The sequence below is a fragment of the Pezoporus wallicus genome, unplaced genomic scaffold (genome assembly GCF_028554395.1).
Source record: "Pezoporus wallicus isolate ANWC-B61680 ecotype Strahan unplaced genomic scaffold, APGP_CSIRO_Pwel_v1 contig_8473, whole genome shotgun sequence".
NCBI lineage: Eukaryota > Metazoa > Chordata > Aves > Psittaciformes > Psittacidae > Pezoporus > Pezoporus wallicus.
Window position 1 is genome coordinate 1,992,558 of NW_026635907.1, and position 21,718 is coordinate 2,014,275.

General features: G+C 40.7%; 1 protein-coding gene and 1 pseudogene across 4 annotated transcripts in view; both read right to left on the reverse strand.

Annotated features, from left to right (window-relative positions):
* Positions 1 to 19,806, reverse strand: part of EPG5 (ectopic P-granules 5 autophagy tethering factor) — a 40,956-nt gene extending 21,150 nt beyond the window's left edge. For 2 of the 4 annotated variants that reach the window (XM_057398592.1, XM_057398591.1), the window contains exons 1-16: positions 19,588 to 19,806; positions 18,879 to 19,019; positions 17,641 to 17,805; positions 16,858 to 16,977; positions 15,014 to 15,273; positions 13,227 to 13,367; positions 12,595 to 12,739; positions 11,176 to 11,373; positions 10,563 to 10,673; positions 9,700 to 9,819; positions 7,136 to 7,302; positions 6,711 to 6,938; positions 4,745 to 4,868; positions 3,708 to 3,849; positions 1,776 to 1,947; positions 631 to 793 (exon numbers count right to left, since the gene is read on the reverse strand). In XM_057398592.1, coding sequence (XP_057254575.1) covers positions 631 to 793; positions 1,776 to 1,947; positions 3,708 to 3,849; positions 4,745 to 4,868; positions 6,711 to 6,938; positions 7,136 to 7,302; positions 9,700 to 9,819; positions 10,563 to 10,673; positions 11,176 to 11,373; positions 12,595 to 12,739; positions 13,227 to 13,367; positions 15,014 to 15,273; positions 16,858 to 16,977; positions 17,641 to 17,805; positions 18,879 to 19,019; positions 19,588 to 19,791 — 2,601 coding nt within the window. In that variant the 5' untranslated portion in view covers positions 19,792 to 19,806. Of the gene's footprint in view, positions 1 to 630; positions 794 to 1,775; positions 1,948 to 3,707; positions 3,850 to 4,744; positions 4,869 to 6,710; positions 6,939 to 7,135; positions 7,303 to 9,699; positions 9,820 to 10,562; positions 10,674 to 11,175; positions 11,374 to 12,594; positions 12,740 to 13,226; positions 13,368 to 15,013; positions 15,274 to 16,857; positions 16,981 to 17,640; positions 17,806 to 18,878; positions 19,020 to 19,587 lie in introns of all 4 variants that reach the window. The other 2 variants (XM_057398590.1, XM_057398589.1) reach the window with 2 other exon arrangements.
* LOC130593441 (U6 spliceosomal RNA) lies at positions 2,752 to 2,814 on the reverse strand (annotated as a pseudogene).
* Positions 19,807 to 21,718: the final 1,912 nt, after the last annotated feature.

Below are 21,718 nucleotides of genomic sequence, written 5' to 3' on the forward strand. Positions count from 1 at the left end.
CCCAGTAAAAGAACTCTGAATACAGATGTCTTCCCCCACCCCCTTGCCCTGAGAGCTCTGATCAAGTACGCATCCTTGGTCATGCTCCTGTTTAGTTATCACACACTAATGTAATTCATGGCTTTTTAATCCACAGGGACTGAAACATAAAGAGGATCAAGAAATTCATGTATCAAGCAACATGGGAGTATTTCTGTAAACATTTTCCTGCTTCTATTCGTATCACGGAATCACAGACTGGTCTGGGTTAGAAGAGACCTTAAAGCTCACCCAGTTCCAACCCCCTGCCATGGGGCAGGGACATCTTCCACTAGACCAGGTTCCTCAAAGTCCCATCCAATCCAGCCTTGAACACTTCTAGGGATGGGGCATCAGTGAGCATATTCCCACATTCACTCATTGGAAAACACTTCAGAATGGATGCTATAAGCAAAACGAACTTTATGCAACAACTTTCAGCTGCTGATCTGCATCTCCATTTGAGCATCACACACAAAGTTATTTCAGGTAACTATTATGCATGCATGGCTTTATTTAGTCGACTGCTACAATTCTTGTAATCATTCAGCCAATTCCCTTTAATTATCCATGTCCAACAGCCCCAAACCAGAAGTGAAGACATGTCTGTACCTGGATGGTTAGGAGAGCTGCTCCCTGACAGCCTTTATTTGAAGTTCCCCGGCACTCCAAATGAAGGGTAATCTGCTCTTCCCGATTGACATACAGCTTAGGTACTGTATCCAGTATTTCACTATTAAGAGCAACATGCTGAGATTCCCACAGAGCTGCAGTTCTGAAAAGCATTTATTAATAAAGTTACCAAAATATTCACTGAAAACAGTAATGCTTAGAATTAATAAGACATAAGACTTCAATCCAATGTGCTATACAAAGACTCATGACACTTTCCTAGAAAGTAAGATCATTAGATGAAATTGAGTTAAAAATTCAAAGCAATAGCACTTCAAAGCAAGACAGAAATAGGTTCATAAGAACAAAACTGCTCAAGTCTGCATGAGTCCCTTTTAATTATTCTATATTGTAATCTGGAAAAAAATTAAATAGATCACCCTCTATAGGAAATTGGCATTTTCCACCAGACAAAAAAAGCTGGACTGTGGGATTATTCAATCAACAACAACAACAAAAAAACCAAACAATGACAAGAAAACAAACAAACAAAAAAAAAAAGCAAAGATACCTAGAAGTGGTGCTGGTATTGATTGGACACATTCTCTTTTAGGCTTAGCACATTTTATGTTGGTTTACAATATTGTTACTAAATTACATTGTTATTGGACAAGAAAAGGTATAGACTCATCAAATGCGTTTAAAAATAATTCAGATGGATTCGCCCAGAAAGAATACTAAAAACAAGTCTCCTTCACTCACAAAGCTAATAATCCCAGAATTTCACTTTGGGGGACTCCAGTGATTCATACTGCAGATACTACATTACTGCAAATGGGTCAATTAACTAATTGTCAACAAATTCAGGCTAAAGGGAGGCTTTATTTTAAGAAGTATGCCAAATGAGAACAGAAACTGTGGAAGATGTCAGCTGATGTAATCTCAGTCAATAGGTAAGACTTGAGTAGTCTTATCTTTGACAAAGGAGTGGAACAACAACATGACAGCCAAGAAGAAAGGAAAAAAGGGAAGCAGAAGTTAAGTAGTGACAGTCTTGTGCCAACACAAAAGAGGCTGCTGTAAAGGGCACCTGAAGATACCACTAGGTATGCTAGTGAGGCAGAAGGGAAACAGCTGTATCTTACTTGGCATGTCGCTGCAAGACGTTAAGGTCCACGCGCATGAGCTGAATTGCTTCTTTCTGACTTACTAGACTGGCAGAGGAAATAACTGGCACAGGAGCTTTCATCATCTGGAGCAGAAGAGGGGGCTTGGGAGTATCAAACTTCTTCAAATTACTTATTATTCTCTCTTTAGCTAAAGAAGAAAGCAAGAGCAAGTTTTGTCAGTAAGAAAACTTCAGGAAAAACTGAATAAAAATATTTGTTTTGCATGGACCACTTTTAGCAGCAGACAAATACTGCTCAGGAGTCTCCCCTTTAAAAAGAAAATAAAAAAAACCCAAACAAACCCTTAGCTAATCTCCATATTTTGGTCTGCAAAGTTTATATCAAGCAGCTAATTTTCAAGACCAGCTGCACCCTACAGGCATTAGGATCTGTCCTGCATTCAGCAGCAGCAGTCATTTTTCTCCTTCTTAGTAGTTGGTGCAGTGCTGTGTTTTTGATTTTCAACCTGGGAACAACGTTGATAACACCAGTGTTCTTAGTTGTTGCTCAGTGATGATTACTCCGATCAAGGACTTTGTCAGTCTCATGCTCTGCCAGGGAGGAGGGGAAGTTGGGAGGAAGCAGAGGCAGGAGACCTGACCCAAACTAACGAAAGGAGTATTCCATACCACAGCACATTATGCCCAGTATAGATACTGGAGGGAGTTACACAGAAGGGCTAGACTGCTGCTCAGGCTGGGCTGGGTATCAGTCAGCGGGTGCTGAATGGTTGTATTCTCTTCCCCTGTTATTTCCCTTATCATTATTATTACTGGTGGTAGCAGTAGTAGTTTTGTGTTATACCTTAGTTACTGGACTGTTCTCATCTCAGCCCATGGGAGTTACATCCAGGAGCTGGGGAGGAAGGAAGTGGGGGAGTGAGCGAGCGGCTTCGTGGTTCTGAGTTACTGGCTGGTCTTAAAACACGACAGTTCTTTGTGGCCCCCAATGTGGGGCCACGCTAATCTTCTCTGTATCCTTCCAATTTTAGTATATGTGCTGCCAAAGACAGCACATATGCCAGCTGGGCTTAAACCACAAGAGGATCCAAGGACCCATTGCTCAACTTGTTTCCCCCAGTCACTCCTACCTTCCACCCTTTCAAATTTTCCTCTCATCGTCCCATTTTTTCCCTCATCCAACCGAGGCTCCCACACCAAGTCTAAGCTGAATTCATCTTCTTTTCCTTACAATTCATCCTAACCTCTAGTCTTGTCAGCCCCAGCTCCTCCCCAAAGCACGGCCTCTCTCTAGGTCAGCTCTCTCCTCCTTCTGATTCCCATACGATTCCCTTGCTATTCCAGTTTCCTTCTACTTCCTCCCTCCCCTTTTTTAATTAGCCACAGAAAAATATCCAATCTCACCATATCCTTAATATACCCACCATGACTATTACCTATTCCCTTTGTACTGGAATAACCATTTTACCATGCGAAATTCCAGTGAAACATTGAAAACAACAACAACAAAAGCAACAAAATAAATCCCAGGCACTACCTTTGCTTTCAGTTTCAATGCTTTTTGTCTTTGCTTGGAGCTGTCTCTGTCTGGACTTGAGAACTTTAGTTCAGGATTACTGAGCCTGAGAACTTTAGTTCAGGATTATTGAGCCTGTCTGGAGCATACTTTGTGCAAAGGAATCTTTGGGGAGCTCACCTACAAAGGTCTAGACACAACATGACCTGCTGTTCTGTGATGTGGCAAACTTTCAGCCAAAAACCATCGATGTTAGCCTCTCACCTCAGCATCTTAGTGAGAACACTTCACACAAAATACTGCACTTATAGAAAACAAACTGTATTAACATCTTTATTCATAGACATCATTATGTTCCTAAAGAAACCAGGGCTTCAACACGCTTATAATCCTTTGTGGCCCATTTTCATTAATATTAGTCTTATGTCATACCTAATACAGGGTTGGTGAAATCTGTTCGCCCTGCAGAAACACAGGCTGTATGTGATTCCAGCTGAACCTGCAGCCAAAGGTTTAGCGCTTCCTGAAACTCACGGTGTATGAGTTCCACATTGACATACTCCATCCACAAATCCTACAGCAAAGAAGAATTAAACTATCACTTCCATTTTGGTGATTACCATACACTGTGCAGTATCCACCTCAGTGGGGGGAACTAAAATAAGCACATAAAATTATACCCTGCAGTTTAAAGTCATAATAAAAATTATTACTTTGTGAATATATGTATGTATCTACTGAAGAAAAATGATGCAGATTTTCTATCACATATATGGATAACCTATTGGAAAGCATTCATGACACAGGAAGAAATCTGACAATCACACTCAGTATAATTTCTAACAAATAAGAGAGAAAGGGTACAGATTATTAAAATTCTATTCCTAAAAGGGAACACAGAAGAGACCAAGATAGTCTAAAACATCATGGTATGATTAACTGTAACCAGGCTAAAGCAGCCTGCACTTCCAGTGGTCACATACACTGAAGGAATAAAACTCACGAATGAGGAAAAGCAATTCAATCTCTCTCACGTACATTTTATTACACTAGCTCTTCAGTCTTACTGGACAGAATAATATACACTTCCCACTCACTAACTTATGTTTGAACCTGACATGTTACACCCTATCAACATGAGCAGATTTCAGCTTCTGTCATTTAAAGTTCCAACTTCAATAATTCCCTAAAATTATCTTAGAACATAAAAAGAATTACAGAGCAGTACAGAATAAGGACTGTGTTCTCATTAAGATATGCAAGAAATCTACTCATGAGTCCTCTCTTCAAATATAAAGGCAGTTTTGGATTGCACAGGATTTTAGGAAAAAAGAGCTGTGAAGGTATTACACATGCTGTATGCATATTAAAGACTAGAGACACTAAAGTAGCTCACTACTTTAGAAGACCCCTTTTAAGAAGTGAATTGAATTTTGGATTCCAGATTGCTAGTGTCTTTAGCCCTTCACCTGTTGATTCTGCATGACTTTAGCAAGTCTGTGTACATCATATTGCTTCGGTAAAGAAGGAATATATGTGTCTCCTTTCTGGAAACTCTCTTCTTCCAACCACAAAACAAAAACATTACAAAGCCTGAGAACAAAAACAAAAACAAAAACAAAAAAATCAATGTGAACTTTAGTTGTATGCATAGCATGTATTAAATAGCAGTCTCATTCTAGGGTTAAGGCAACAAATAATAATACGAGGTAACAAGGCCCAAAACACTGATGTTTCAGATGCTTTGTGACTAGTTTACTGAGTGTCAGCTCAAAGACCAGCAGTGGAAAGAAGCTATTCAGAAAAATATGAACGGCAATAACAATGAGTAACAGGACAAATTTTGAAAACAAAAAGTTATTCAAATTGGCACATGAGCCAAGACTGGAATAGCCTCTTATGTCAGGAAATCTCATCCACAACCCCATTCAAAGGTCGAAGGAAACAACAGAACATTCGAGCAAGTCTGGCTTCTTACCCCATGACTTCTCTAAAGTGCCCACTCCAGAAGGTCACACATTTTTTAATTTCTTTGTAGACTCAAATTCATGGCTAGTTTATTCTCATTTCCTCTACTGCTAACACTGTACTTTAAAATAAATATACCTTGTTCTTCAATTGGCATCATTCTACTGACTGGTACCCTTTTTATAATCATACCATGCAAGCTTTCCTGACAAGGAAAAACTAGAATGCATTAGATCTTCACACTGTCACTAGAAAACTCCTGTTTTCTGTATCAGTGTCATTGCTGGAAAAATTGAAGTAGTCTAGTTCCAAGAGTTCAGCCCTTATGAACTCTACCAATATCTTCCCTCCTGTCCATGAGGTAATTAAACTTCCTGAGCAGATTTACTTGGCTTCAGAGCGGTCTGCTTTTATGTTGGAGGGAACTCCTTTGAAATGAAAGACTGAAAATATTGCTCAAGTTACACCCAGTGAGTATTTCTGCATTATTTTTCACAAATGCCCAAGGAGGATTTAGGATCTCTCTTGTTTGTTTGTACAGTACCTACTGATTACTGGGGGAAGCAGGAGGTGGGGGCACTTAAAAGAAGCTCAAATTCCACATGTACAAACTCCCTGAACAAGAGACTCTTTCCAAATAATCCTTTCAACTAGTTTCTGAGAATATTCAGATGCTGTAGTGCTGCGAGTATTTTTTAAGGAAGACTTCCCAGACCAAAAGCCTCTGCGTAACAGAAACACAGACTCCTGAACACCATAGCTACAGTTCCAGCGTACAGGATATAACATAACTCTTTGGAGTTATCTCCCCTTACAAAAGTGAGCATTGATCAGCTGAGTCACAGTGAGTGACCCTGTCCATATCCCTAGCCTACTCCAACACAACTGTCCTCTTGTGCTAAGGTTTTCGTTAAGCAGACACATCGCTTTCCAGCAGACACAGACCACACTTATCACAGCTCAACTTTAGCATGCTAACTGCGTGAACTACATTAAACTGAATCACACGTTGAAGTCCCCAGTAAATTCCATGAAGAAGTAATCTTACTCAGACGTAAATTTATGCCCTGGTCTGTGACAAACAGATGTATACACACAAAGTAGCATTTTACATGTATAGCTAGTGACAGACGTACTGTTAGCAGATATATCTAAACAACAAGTTTTTTACCAGCATGGGCATTACCATTAATCAAAAAGCAAAGCTCTCCCCTAAGGGAAGCAACGACTCTATCAACAGTGTTCTATTTTCAGTAGTTAAATCAGCTCCCCTCTCAAAACAAAACAAGTAGTATCAACAGAGGAACAGATCTGACTACAACTATGCATACAACAAGTGCCTGCAGTACATCTAGGTCAGCCAAGGGTCACATCCTTTCAAGTCTCCCACTGTTAAGACTGTGCTGTAGTAGTTACTCAGGTGGTTGCACTGAATATGACTGAACTGGGAAGGAGGTTTTTTTGTACCTGACAAGTTCCTTATGCAGTTCTGGTGAAGTCAGGTAATCCGGTGAGGAGCTCGCCTTCTCTGGTGATCTGTCACTGCCCTCTGCAGGACTCTCCACTCTTAGCGCTTTACTGGCAGCATGGTGGAAGTCTGCTACCTCTATTAAGCGCTGCTTCATCTCACTGAGTAAGTTAACATGAGCTGCACTCTGGAAAAAACGTCTTCCAATACAGCCATCTACAGGTAATCTAAAATGAACAGAAAAGCACAACAAAGTCTTGTTTCAAGTGTCAAATCAGCATCTCTGCAAATAAACTGACTCTAGAGAAGTTGCTGGCACCCACTGCTCTCAGGTGCAGTCTTAAGCATAAGGCACTTCCTCTCACTTGCAGTGCAAACTTATTAGTTCTTGCTTATCTGTTACAGCTCTTATGATCAGACTCACCCATACTGTGGTCCTGGTCGGTGAAGGTAAAGGAGGAAGAACTTCTGCCAGATCAGTGGCATGAGAGGGTGATCAGCAGGGGTAGCAAGGGCCTGGTGAGCCCAGCGGTAAATCAAGAGCCTCTGAAGGGAGGGCACGATGGGCAGCTTCAGCTGGGCCTGGGCTTTCTGCAGGAAGAACATTTTCAGACAAGCATTCTGCTGCAGTTCCCTGTAACAGGCTGTGGCAGATTAACTTGACAGATTAACACAGCATGAAAACTCAGCCATTACAGAGGATTAAAGCTTGGAAACGTTCACACATCCATAACAGGTTTTAAAGAAAGAGCTGCCCAGCTTACAGTTATGTTGAACAGCTGTTAGAAACCAGTGCTGCACCTCTGATGCTTAAAAAAATAAATGGCATGATGGCTCTGTGATGCAAGGGCAACATATGGACCACTGATGTTAATAACAGTTAATTACTGTTCCTCATCACAGGAGACTCCTGGTTTAGACTTTCATAAGACCCAAGGTGATCTTCCAATCTCTAGCATACTGTGATACTGTGATACTAGAGAACAAAGCAGCAATAGCGAAGCACACAGCATGTTTCAACCACCAAAAAAAAGACTTAAGCCATCTGAGGACACAGAATCCTACAGCATGCTACTTTTAGCTTTTTCCAGACTACATTCCCTACAGCTCCATTGAGAATCTAAAACAAAGTCATGTGAAGAAAGAATACAGAAGGAAAACCAATTTCTTTTTGCAAAAGCAGAACAAAGGCAAAGCAACGCACGAGTAGCAGCACTCTGTACTAGCAAGATTAGCAAGACATAACACTACTCCATGAACCCACTAAATGATTAAGAAGTCGGAGCAATCCCAGGCACAGCTACAGGCTGGGCAGAGAAGAGATTCAGAACACCCTTGAGGAGAAGGACTTGGGGGTGTTGGTTGATGAGAAAACGAACATGGGCCGGCAGCATGCGCTTGCAGCCCACAAAGCCAACCGTATCCTGGGCTGAATCAAAAGGAGCGTGACCAGCAGGTCAAAGGAGGTGATCCTGCCCTGCTACTCTGCCTTCATGAGACCTCACTTGGAGTATTGTGTGCAGTTCTGGTGTCCTCAACAGAAGAAGGACATGGAACTGTTGGAACAAGTCCAGAGAAGGGCCACGAGGATGATCAGGGGACTGGAGCACCTCCCATATGAAGACAGGCTGAGGAAGTTGGGGCTGTTCAGCCTGGAAAAGAGAAGGCTGCGTGGAGACCTCATAGCAGCCTTCCTGTATCTGAAGGGGGCCTATAGGGATGCTGGAGAGGGACTCTTCATTAGAGACTGTAGTGATAGGACAAGGGGTAATGGGTTAAAACTTAAATAGGGGAAGTTTAGATTGGATATAAGAAGGAAATTCTTTCCTGTTAGGGTGGTGAGGCACCGGAATAGGTTGCCCAGGGAGGTTGTGAATGCTCCATCCCTGGCAGTGTTCAAGACCAGGCTGGATGAGGCCTTGGGTGATATGATTTAGCATAAGGTGTCCCTGCCCATGGGAGAGGGGTTGGAACTAGATGATCTTGAGGTCCTTTCCAACCCTAACTATTCTACGATTCTGTAAGTCACACACCAAGCTCCCATGGTCTGTGCCCAAAGCAGAATGGGAGGCTTTTCTGAGTTCCCAAATTTCAGCACAGACATTGGTACTACTTCATTCCCCATACCAGGGGAATAGTACAGTATGGGGAATAGTATCGGGAACCCTCGGCATCCTTTTCCACATACTACACATGTACTATGTCACTGCGTCCCAGCTAAATCAAGACATGCAAGCCACAGGACAAATGTTCTCCAGACTAGACTCCAAGGACGCAAGTTATGTACCACCATGGACACAGCCCAAGCAAACCTGTTTTCACAGAGTTTCTAGACTACCTTCTTCATTTAAACACACTGAAACAGTTGAAATGAAGGATGAGAAAAAAGTTACACCATGAGACTGGACAGCTTTGGTTTCCACTTGCTTCATTTCAGAATTTCTAGATGAATATGGGCAAAGAATCTGGAAAATGCTGTAACGTGGCTTACAGCACACCTAAGTGCTTTAACGGAGAGACTTAAACAGTTCTGAAAGTCTTGGAAAATAATTCCTAAAATAAAGAAACAATTAAAGCTCAGAATTCTGCAAAATTCAGATCACCTGAGAAATGCTCTTTAAAATACAGACATATTTTGCCATCTCTAAAACAAGAGCATCTGCACTCCCCGTTTCAGTGGTACAGAATAAATCCACTGAAAACCGTGAGGCATTCAGATGACCCATAAAATCATGCAAGAGTATTAATTAGTGACTGAGGTTTTCTGTAAATAATGGTGTATTAAAAAACAGATATTTGTATGGCAGTTTTAAAATGTTCAGGTCAAAATGTAAAAGAAAACTTCCCTGTGGTATACTTTCTTCTGGAAAACCAGATAAACATTTTATCCTGGTAAGAAAGAGTGCATAAGATAAAAGCTAAACAATACCAGAGAACACTCTTCTCCAGCAGTTCTCCCTAATAAAAGCAGATAAAAAGTTCCCTCACCTTCAAAGCTTGATCAGGAGTTAAAGCATTAATAACCAACTCCCGTTCCACAACTCTGCGAAGCTGTGAATCTTCCTCAAAAATTGACTCCATGTTTAACACCATCCATGAAAACCAGACCTGCACAACACAGTGATAACAGAAACAGTGATCACAAAATGGCACTGGCAGGATCTGGAAGCTTGCTGTTTTCTTAACAAAAGTGTATCTTTGCTAGATTCCACATACAAAGTTGCAAAAGTGTATCATAACTCAACAAGAAAATCAACAAACAGTTCCCTCCTTATTTACATTCAAATTTCCCCTCTGTTATTTTGTACAAGCCTGGGAAAGAAGGGGGAAACCAGAGACAACAGACAGAATTATCCAGGGAGTTCTGGAGGAAACAAGGACACAGCATACTCAAACCCAGTCAAATAAGATCTCTTCTCCCCAACCTGCATTACACATCTCCAGTTGGAGAACTGCAATTAGGAGCTTCCTTAAGCACAGAGAAAGCAACTAGTATTCAAAACCTATCAGATAAAGACTGATTGAAAAGACAGGCTTTACATATTTTTCTCTCATAAATATATAGAAAACAACTGAAGATTAAAAGCAATCTTCACTAATAAATCCTATTATATAAATTATTGGACACAGATTTGACAAATTCTGTGCAAAATGTCCATGTTTCCTTTAGCGTTATAAGCCCACACCATTCTTTTAGGCTAAATTAGGATTTTACCACAGGAGAACTCAAACACTGGGACAGAAGCAAGAAGGAACAAAAGGAAATGTACAAAAAGAAAAAATTCCCAAGCCTAGACACCTGTAAATTTTTTATCCCAGAGCTGTTTATACAACACCATCATACCACTTACCTGAGAGGAATTGGCATTGCCTTCAACAAAGGAAGGTGTCACATTGCCAGCCACAATCCAGCTGACAAGTGAAGACAGCAGACCTTTGTCACAATGATAGCCCAAAGCATTCTGTATGGAAAAAGAAAACATTTGCTTGGGTTTTTTTGGTTTGCTGGGTTTGTTTTTTTTTTTTGTAAGCAGCCTAACAGATGATTTACAAGCCAAAGGTATGTCACTATCTTCATCCAGGCTCCTTTCTGCCTCATGTTCCAGAAAGAAAATTCTGTCATAGTGACAGTGTCTGATTCTTCAAGACAGGAAACTCTATTTTCGTTCTAAGCACACTATCAAACACTTGAAATGCAAAGACCACAAACTAAAATACTGTGATATAATTCATATGAATGAAACCTGTGCTCAAAATGGGTTTTAAAAGATATTATTGTTAAAGTATCAGAAATTTCATTAATCTTGACCTACACAGAAACAAATCAGATAGCCCCATTACCAATCGTCATCATGACTGTTCTTGCTGCACATCAGGAAGACATATTCACATCAAAAAAAGAATGAAAAACACATGAATTGACTATTTACTCAACAGCCACACCAATACACCACATTCATTTACCTTGTGTTGTTGGTAAAGCAGCTTTTGAACACAGTCCTCTTGGCCGTACTGAAATGCAGCTTTACATAAGTCATCCAGCAAGAAGAGAGTGGCCCTGTCCCTGTGCCACAGCTGTTGGCTGGTGAGGATGTGAACCCAGAACTCCAGTACTGCAGCTGGTCCCGCTCCATTTGGCTGGTCATTTAGAAAAATGTGAGTCTGCCACATTAAAAGGAAAAAACATTCAAGAGACTGCAGCTTCAATTAAAGCTTAAGAATTTTACAGAATCACTGAAAAGTTTGGGTTGGAAAGGACCTTAAAAGTTCATCCAGTTCCAACCGCCTGCCATGCAGGCACACCTTCCACTAGGGAACGCTGCTCCAAGCCCCTGTGTCCAACCTGGCCTTGAACACTGCCAGGGATAGGGCAGCCACAGCTTCTCCAGGCACCCTGTGCCAGCACCACACCACCCTCACACAGAAGAACTCCTGCCTAAGATCTCATCTCAATCTCCCCCCAGTTTATTGGAGAACCATGTCATCTGCATAAGGCTGTGGGCCTATCCTTAAAATAAATAATTTACAACAATGCTCTCTATGCCCATGTACAAACAGATTTGCCATGTCCAAATTTCTGCATATTTTGCAGCCTGGAGAACTCAGCATCTTGCGCAATCAGCAAAAACAGACACATTACAAATCAGTCATTAGCAGGACCCCTGTGACCTGCAGTCATAAAAAGCTCCTATTTCTTAAGTGTAGTCTGCTGTCTCTGCAAAATGACTTCCCCAATTAGGACTCTTTCCCTTTAGTCCTTATTTCCCTCTAAACATTAGTGTACCTATTCTTACCAAAAAATACTTCATAGAGGGCAAGAACATTCTCTTTAGACGATAAGAGAATAACTGTTCCAAATACAGAACATTTTTCCATACCACATCCATACACTACTGTTAGTAAGCTCTGCTTCTAACTATTAATTAATCTTCTGCATTCGACTGACACAAGCAAAAAAGTAATGCTGCCTTCTACATTCCCTTTTTAGGGAGTTTTTACCTTCAAACTGGTGAAAATGTGTTTTCCAATTAGTATGGAAGATACATACTGTTGTTATGTCCAATATCACATGCATGGCCAGGGACAGTCAAGTTTAAGGAGAAGTATTTCAGGAAACAAAAACCAACTATTTGTGCTTAGAATCACAGAATGGTTTGGGTTGGAAAGGACCTTCAAATACCTAGTCCCAACCCAAATGGCATGGGCAGGGACACCACACAGTAAACCATGTCACCCAAGAATGCTTGATGCCGCATATTCCATGGCTGCAAAACTGCCAGATTTTTATCCTTCCTAACTTTAAACACTAGTTCAGGCAAAGGCTACCTCGTTTTAAAAAACACCCTTCCCCCCACCCTTTTTATTTTTTAATAACCTTCTTACCTGCATCATACTACTGAGCAGCTTAACATTTTCTCCATAGCTCACTCCTGTCAAGTGCTGTGTTACTTTATGGGTAACCTGCTGGGTCACACCTTGAGGGACTCCACTATCCAGATGAAGGAACAGTTGGATACAAGATAAAAACCTAAGGATGTCACCAAATTAAATTAATTCTAAAATTTCTCGTACTGCATAATATTACAGAAAACCTGTTTTTAGAAAATTGCAAACCAGCTTAACAGCACTGGTGACACCATATACAATGCCTTTGATTCACAGTCATCCTGCAGATTAAATTACTAGTTAAATGATTTTGCCTGCTTTCTTGGTGTGCAGCATATAAACACAGCAGCTACAGGTAAATACAGCTGTCTGAAGACCACTTCTGTGGCACAGCAGCAGCATCAGTGACAGCTGTACACACTCTGCAAGTAGGAAACCCTTCTACAACTACCTCAACCACAGTCAGTGTCAAAAAATAACTCTGCAAAGAAACCAGACTTACTTTCCCATCATCTGCCTCACATTTTCACTGGATGCAAAACCCAGAACAAAGTCTGATAAATTTAACAGTTAAGACTAACTTTCATTGTTCTGAATCAATAAACATATACGGAATATATAATGCTCACTGTTCATTCTTCAGGAGGTAATACTGGCAAGAGTAAAACAAGGGTAGAATTTTATCCAGCACGTGGACTACTGTTCTCAGATGTCTACACTGGACAAGTACACCCAAAAGAGGGATCCCTTCAGCACAGAACTTCTCAATGCTGTAAAAAAAAAAACCAAAAACAAAACAACACAATAAAACAATAATAATAAACACACACACACAAAAAAAAAACAAACAAAAAACCCAAAAAACGTATCAGTAGAAAGGGAGACAGGTTGTTGATTCTTTTTTCATGAACTGAGACATAAAGACATTTGTATCTTTACATTTCAACTCTGAAATCCTAAACAGCTAAATCCACAGGTATTCTTTCAGCTGTAGGGGTCATTCAGTTGCTGACAGCTTAAGTATTTCCTGTCCTTCTGGGGGTTTGTGTCCTGTCTTCCAAAAATCACTGGAGCTAGGCATGTTCACCCACCAAGTTTCAATCAGTTTAAAGCTCTCTGTTCTTGTCTAACCTTGCCAACCACCTTCACTCTCTAGGCAAAGGAAGAGCCTGCAGAGTGAGTTTCATATGATGTAGCTTTGACATTTCCTCAGGGTGGTTGATGCTCTGGACATCTTTTTTCACTACCTCTAGATGGAGCTCAGAGGGTTTCCTTACAGTAGCTACTTAGATGGTACTGAGATGAATCCTACTCTCACTGTCCAGAAAACTCACTAGCAGCAGCTTATTTGATGCTCTGCATCGAGTTGTGCTGATTAAAAAAGGTTGCACTTTAGGAAAATATGCAAAACATTAATCCTATGTCTACTCGAAGGTGAGGAAGAGGAAATCGAGTATTAAGTCACTAGCATACAATAAAACACTTTGTTTCTTCTGCTCATTAACATAACTGGCCTTGAACTTTTGCATGTGACAAGTATCTGTGTTACTGTTTAGATAGGATAAGGATGTGTTGGAGGAAGAGGGTGGGAGGGAAACAAACCTCAGAAGTAAAAAAGTGCCTTGTTTTTCATGTAAAAATTTCCATTCTCAAACCCAAATACCTTCCTTTCAGTCTCAAATTATTCCAAGTGCTTTGAAGAAGCACATATTTATCTATGGCAAAAACTTAGCATCAAGCAACAGCTTGGGTAAGGAGAAGAAAGCCAAGATAATTTCTTGTTAAAGAGTAAAGCAATATTATATGCAGAAAACAAGTTAGTGAAGATTTTCAGTACTGTAAGAGATACTAGATTCAGGGAAAATAGACCTGGGAGAGATTAACCTATCTATGGTTCTGTATCTTAATCAACTAGTACATTTGATTATGTCTAAAAGCCTTACCTAGAAACCAGCTGAAAGCACTTGAAAAGACTGTGTTGGAACACAGGGCTAGGATGTTCAGTACCAAGGTTACAAAGCTCTCTATCACCATCAGCATGAGTGGTTTTTTTCTCTTTACTGTTTTCTGAATGCTCTGCTGCTAAAAAACACTGCCTGTAGAACAACCCTTTCAGTAAGCATAGTCAAAAATTATTCCTGCCCATAGCAATCATGCTGACATCTTAGTTTCAGTACTATTTCTAATGACTATTTTGGCCCTAACATGCTGAAGGCAAAAAATACTATTGGTAAGCTAAAGGAAATGCCTCATTGTTTGAAACTGCAGCCCCTGAACACCTGCTAAATCCCTTGCAGCAGAAGTCTTCTACTCTTTAAATGTGTGTAAGATGTTAACAGCCCTCAGTACATCATTAGCTGGGTTGGCCAGTCACTGGGGCCATCCACCCAAGGTAAACACAAACCAGCACACTTACCTGTGACCCAGCGTGGTCATTGCCAGCGCCAGGTAACAGCCAATAGGGATGTTGGCTTTGACAGCTTTCAGGAGGGGGTGAAGTGTGACCGACTCCGTCATGTCCAGCACACTGTCAGGCACAGGGACTGCAGGCCAGCCATGCTGCATGCCACGGTCATTTCTGTGAAGCTTTAACCTCAAAATCAAGCCCCATGCCCACTGATTAAAGAAAGCCTCTGGTGTTTCTCCGTATCGAACAATGCTGGCTAAGTAGGACACCTGGAAAAAAAGCAGTGGGAACAGGAGTGAGAGGAAGCACAGCCATACTACAGCACATATGGCAAGTCTAGGACTTGGGACAGTGTGGATAAGTCTCCTCTTCTATCACAACACTGACATGAGACCAGTGCAACAGTAGTTATTTATCAGACATATCATATAGCACAACCAGCCAGGATTATCCAAAGTCTCTCTTTCTATGGTTTTGATTTCCACCCCCCCGCAGCCTTTTCCCACTCCATCCCTTCTAGTAAACCCAACTGATCAACTTAATACTGTTTTCCTAAACTTTTTCAAACTACATACTCGGATTAAAATTTATCTTTCCTACTTAAGAAAAGCCACACACAACCTTCAGTAATATTTCAGACTGCTAGCAAAAGGAAATCAAAATACATATATACACAAAAAATACCATCTGTCAACAAAAAGAATAAAACCTGGCAGCCATTCCTCAGAAAGTAGTCACTGAAGAGGACAGGCAGTCCCTGTCATATTTGTCTGTCCACTTTCATAATGACCCTCTCTAGACCAGAAGAAATTATAAATCTCTGGGGAAAAAATATACTGTACATGACCAGTGTAAACTGCAGAGCTGGGAGTCAATGCAGATATTTCACTCTCTCTGAGTGGAAGTACAAGAACCTAAACATTACTTTCCCTCAAGTTCCAGTTACAAGCTCATGCAACTCAGGACAGATTCACTAATAATACAAGTGGCAACCAAGGCTGAAATAGGCTTAAAAAGAGAACTAATCTAGCTAGCGCAAGACAACAAACCAGCTACATGGTTTGTTTAAGTAGTGCAGAGAAGCAAGTTAGAAAAGAGCAGAGAAGCAAGGAACATTAAGAGTGTGGGAAGAAAAGACTGGGGAAATGAGCCCAGGGGAGGAGGGAAGGAGAAAGCACTGTACAAGAAATGCTAAGAAGGTGAAGCACAGGACAATGCTAAAAGCTCTGAATAAATAAATAGAAACATCTTGGACTGAATACCCAAAAACGGATTTTTAACCTTGATAACTTTATCCTTCCATTCCCCTTTTGTAACTTGAAGCCATACCTTCCTCAGTCACCAATGTGTTGTAAAATCAATGTAATATACGTTTGTAGAGTGTGCAGGTAACACAGCATGGATCACTGCTGAAAAACTCCTAAAGAGATTAACACTTGAGCCTTCAAATGAGGTAGGACTAAGAACCTGAAGCACAGGAAGGATGTCTCTTATGTTCACCAGTAATAATAAGTAGTCTTTCATTCAGCAAGCACTGTCCAACTCCATATGAATAAAGGATGCTTTGGAAGAACATCTGGCAACTATCCCACTAAAGCTGGATAATAATGCAAATCTACGAGGGGGTCAAACTTAAAACATGTATTTCTCATACAGATGTTCTATGTCAACCTAACAGTATTTTGGAACAGCTGTATGGGTACAGAAAATACTGAGAGTTGGTATAATATGGTGTCCTAGTATCAAGATAGCATAGCTTTTAAACAGAAAAAAAAAAAGAAAAGAATGTCTTGGCCTGCAATGTTCCTATCATTATCAGTAAGCCATTCCCTGTAATCCTCAAGGAGGAATACCTGTTTTATGCTTTCAGAAAGCAGTCCAGCATATGGTTTCTGGGAGAGATATTTCTGATATGCTTCCAGGACCATCAATGCAACCTCAGAATGGAGAGCTGGATCCAGATGAAGAGCATCCTGCTAAAATCAGAATTGCATCACAAAACTTTGGAACATACCTTTTTTTTTTTTTTTTTAATAGAAACATGGTAATTCTTATCAGTTGCCTCATTGAAGAATTATTTTTCCCCAAATCAAAAGCTACAGACACTTGAAAAAACATTCACCCTTGACTGGATCTTGAACTGATGGAGCTTCTGGAGTATTCCACAGAATATTTACCAATCATTTAAAATAATGCTCAGTGCTTTGAAATCTCTAAGGTCCATCCTTAGCTTTCTGGCATTGTGAAAACACACCTGGATACCAGCCTGCAAACTACAGTCATACCAGTCTCATATACACTTCTTTGAGGATTCCTCTGTTTCTGCAGCCGCAGATATCGTAATCAAGTGATTCAGAAATAGTGCCCTGTTAGCTGTTTCCTCTTGCTTAGAAAGAGGACTCTTGCTTAAGTATCTCTTTTCATCTCAGATGCAGCACTACAGGGAAGCAACACAAGCAAATCCTCAGCTGGAACGCTGCAGAATTTTTGTGAAGTTCCCATCCTATGCCATCAAATGTACAGCTATCACATAAAAGCATGCAATTAACTGTCAAATTCATTTATAGTCCCAGCTCAAGTAAAACTTTTGCTCTGAAAAACTGACCAGGTTCAGGCCTCCTGTTTTTAATACATACTTGCTCACGGAATCCCCAGTTTAGCCCTTCCAAGATGATGCAGGCTAGTTTATTCTCCACAGTCGTTAGACTGTAATTTAATAACCAGTCACGAATCACGGCTATCTCGGATGAAGAAGGCTTCCACAGGTACAGCGGCAGTTCTTTAAACAGGTATAAAGAAACCTTCGAGGACAGAAAACAAAGGCTAATCAGAACTCAGTACGGAACAATAATGTCCTGGGTTCAGCATTAGCAGTCATTTTTTCTCCTTCTCAGTAGCTGGTACAGTGCTGTGGTTTTGACTTTCAGCCTGGGAACAGTGCTGATAACGTTTTTCGTTGCTGCATAGTTAATGTTTAGTCTGACCAAGGACTTTGTGAGTGTCATGGTCTGCCAGGGAGGAGGCAAAGCCGGGAGGAAGCAGAGACAGGACACCTAACCCAAACTAACCAAAGAGGTATTCCATACCACAGCACGTCATGCCCACTATATAAACTGGGGGCAATTACCCGGAAGGGTCAGAACACTGCTCAGCCTGGCTGGGTATCGGTCGGCGGGTAGTGAGCAGTTGTATTCTCTTCCCTTGTTATTTCCCGTATCATTATTATTAGTGGTGGTAGCAGCAGTGATTTGTGTTATATCTTAGTTACTGGACTGCTCTTATCTCAACCCACAGGAGATAAATTCTTTCGATTCTCCTTCCCATCCCTCCAGGAGTGGGGTGGTGGGGAATTGGGGGGGGAGTGAGAGAGAGAGTGCATGGTTCTGAGTTACAGCTGGGCTTAAACCAGGACAAATAATCAGCATTATGCCCTTTTATCTTAAATAGTGATATGATGGAAGAAAACATGACAGGTCTTTAACACAATCCATTCTTCTCCCAAGTAACAAGTGACTGGACAATAGAAAATGGCCTCAAGTTGCACCAGGGGAAGTTTAGGTTGGATATTAGGAAAAATTTCTTCACCAAAAGGGTTGTCAAGCACTGGAACAGGCTGCCCTGTTCCAATGGGCAGTGGTGGGGTTGGTATCCCTGGAAGTATTTAGAAGACATGTAGATGTGGCACTGAAGGCCATAGTTTAGTCAGGGACTTGGCAGTGCTGGGTTAACAGTTGACCTCAATGATCTTAAAGCTCTTTTCCAACTTAAATGATTCAGTGATTCATTCATACTAAGCCATATCTTATAACACAGCCTGGTACATCCTCCGGTTTTAAATGTATGCCTGTTTTAAATGACAGACATTAGCACTTACCATTCCAACTGTCTCAATGGTCTCTCTAATCCGATCCAGGAGTACAGAAACAATCTGCGTATGGATGCTGGCAATTGCTCCCAGAAGTTCTCGACCAACTTTTGAAAATGTCTCTCTTGTAGAAAGACTAACATAAGAGACCTGAGAAAATGAGCATGAAGAAGTTACTGGTTATGGCTGACCTTCCTTGGCAGTGCAATAAAATGCCTTTTGGAAAATACAGAACCAAATTGTTCTTGGTGATTCTGAACAAGGTTGGTAAGTGCCCACATTAAAACTGAATCACTTTGGAAGATAACGAAATTACTATTTCATACCGAGCCAAAACTAAACACAGGAACACCACCACTGCACATACTAAATAAAAAGACAAAAAACCCCAAACAACTACTCACACATAAAAAACACCACACAATGAATTTCAGAGCTGCAAGTTAGACTAGCATGAGAAAAACAAAACAAAAGTAATATATTTCTGTTCATTTGTTTTGTTCTAGCTTGGTCTATAATGAAGCTGGTTTTCCTCCCAGAAAAACACTCACTCTAGGATATTTTAATTCAGTACTAGATTATAAAGCTGAGAAATAGTACTTTATTAGTTATATGGTAGAACAGACTACAGAAACCATGGATGTTCCACATCTTCCACTGTTAGAAAGAAAAAAAGCACATTCATTCCTTTCCTGAATGTACTACTAATGTTACTCACCTCATATATCTCCAGAACAATTATTTTGATAAAATGCTCATCAACATCAGCACGTTTGGTTTGTGCCATCTGAGCAAAAGTGGTGAGTAGACAAATTTCTTCTGAACAGTTCATTGTTTTGAGATACTTTTCAAAATTTTCAAGGTGCTTTGGGTCTAGAAAGAAAGTGACATGAAAGAAACACAAAGAAGTATTACAGGACATATGTCATCAATATTCATACATCTATTCACAGCCCAATACCATAGAAGGTATCAGTGGCAAAGGAATTATCATCATTGAAGGCTCGTAAATTAGTATCCTCTCTTCAGAACTGGCTGCTACGAGCTTTAAGGTGCAAGAAACACCGTAATGTGCAGTGAGCCTATATGATTCAGTTAATAAGCTAGTAATTAATAACAAAAGCTAAACCTGCTTCAAGGAGAGCTGGAATTCATTTTTTGACATCATTTTAACTATGCAATGTCGATCAACAACAGGAAGAATCTCTCATCACCAACAGCTTGAATCTTTCTTTTTAACAATGTCATCAGTTTTAGCTTCCATGACATATTGCAGCAATTAATTCACAGATTAAATCCAAATTACGTGAGAGGGTATTAGTTTTAAGCAGCACAGAGCCAGAAGAAGATTAAAAATAAATCCATCCAAACACAGTAGAGAGGTTTTGATCAAGTTGAGAGACTCTGGCCATTCCACATACCACGAACTCCAGCAGCAATTAGAACTGGGGAGATCATTCTGTGCTGATTACAAATAAAAATATTTCAAGCATCTAGCTCTGGGCTTAGATTATGTCCAAGGATCATAAGGAAGAAGGTCTGTTTCAGTCTTCCAAACTCAATACAAGAAAACTAATGAATGTGCTTGTTTGGAAAACATCTCTCAAAACAGAGAACTGAAGTTGCACAGGAGAGAAAAGCTAAGAGATGCTTTCACTTCAATTCATAGCAGGTTTTCTTTTCAAACTTGATAGTGAGATGTTGCCAAATGCGAATAAACATTTCACTCGTGTGGATCGGTGGGGTAACAGGAAGGTTGTTCAACGAAAACTGTACAGGACTTTAACATAATTTTTATTTTCTTCCAAAAAACTTTAAATAGGCTCAGTACAGCAAAACAAGCACTGAAAGCTGGATTTGAGGTGTAAAATGGTTTGCAGAGAAGTCTCCTTCCTCTGAAGCATAAGATATAGAATCCCAGACTGGTTTGGGTTGGAAGGGACTTTAAAGCTCATCCAGTTTCAACCCCCTGCCACGGGCAGGCACACCTTCTACTAGAGAATGTTGCTTCAAGCCCCATCCAACCTGGCCTTGAACACTGCCAGGGATGGGGTAGCCACAGCTTCGCTGGGCAACCTTCGCCTCAGCACCCTCACTAGGAAGAACTTTTTCCTAATAACATGCAGCAAACACTGTTTACAGTGATCTTATCACAGCAGTAGAATAAACTGGAAGTACCCAATGTGGCACTCCTCTACTTAAAATGCACAGACATGCTCAGCATGCTTCTGATTCATAGAATCTGACAGATTTCCATTGCTTTAAATCTCGAGCAACAGAGACCAAAATATGCTAATTCCTTTTTTGGCTGTGGTTAATTATCAGAGATAAGCAAAATTTGTGTAAGAGTATTATATAGTCTTCACCATTTACAGTAACGCCTTGAGAAGAGCAAGCCTGATTCAACCCTATGCAACACCCCTTCTATTACTGGGAATCTATTAAATCTTCTCTGTATTTGTCCTGGGTTTAGCAGTAGCAGTCAATTTTTCTCCTTCTTGGTAGCTAGTGCAGCGCTGTGTTTTGACTTTCAGCCTGGGAACAGTGCTGATAATACTGATGTTTTCAGTTGTTGCTAAGTAATGTTTACCCTGACCAAGGACTTTGTGAGGCTCATGCTCTGCCAGGGAGGAGGGGAAGCCGGGAGGAAGCAGAGACAGGACACCTGACCCAAGCTAGCCAAAGAGATATTCCATAACACAACACATTGTCCTGGGTTCAGCAGTAGCAGTCATGTTTTTTTTTTTCCTTTGTGCTAGCTGGTGCAGTGCTGTGTTTTGACTTCCAGCCTGAGAACAGTGTTGGTGAAGTCGATGTTTTCAGTTGTTGCTAAGTGATGTCTACCCTGA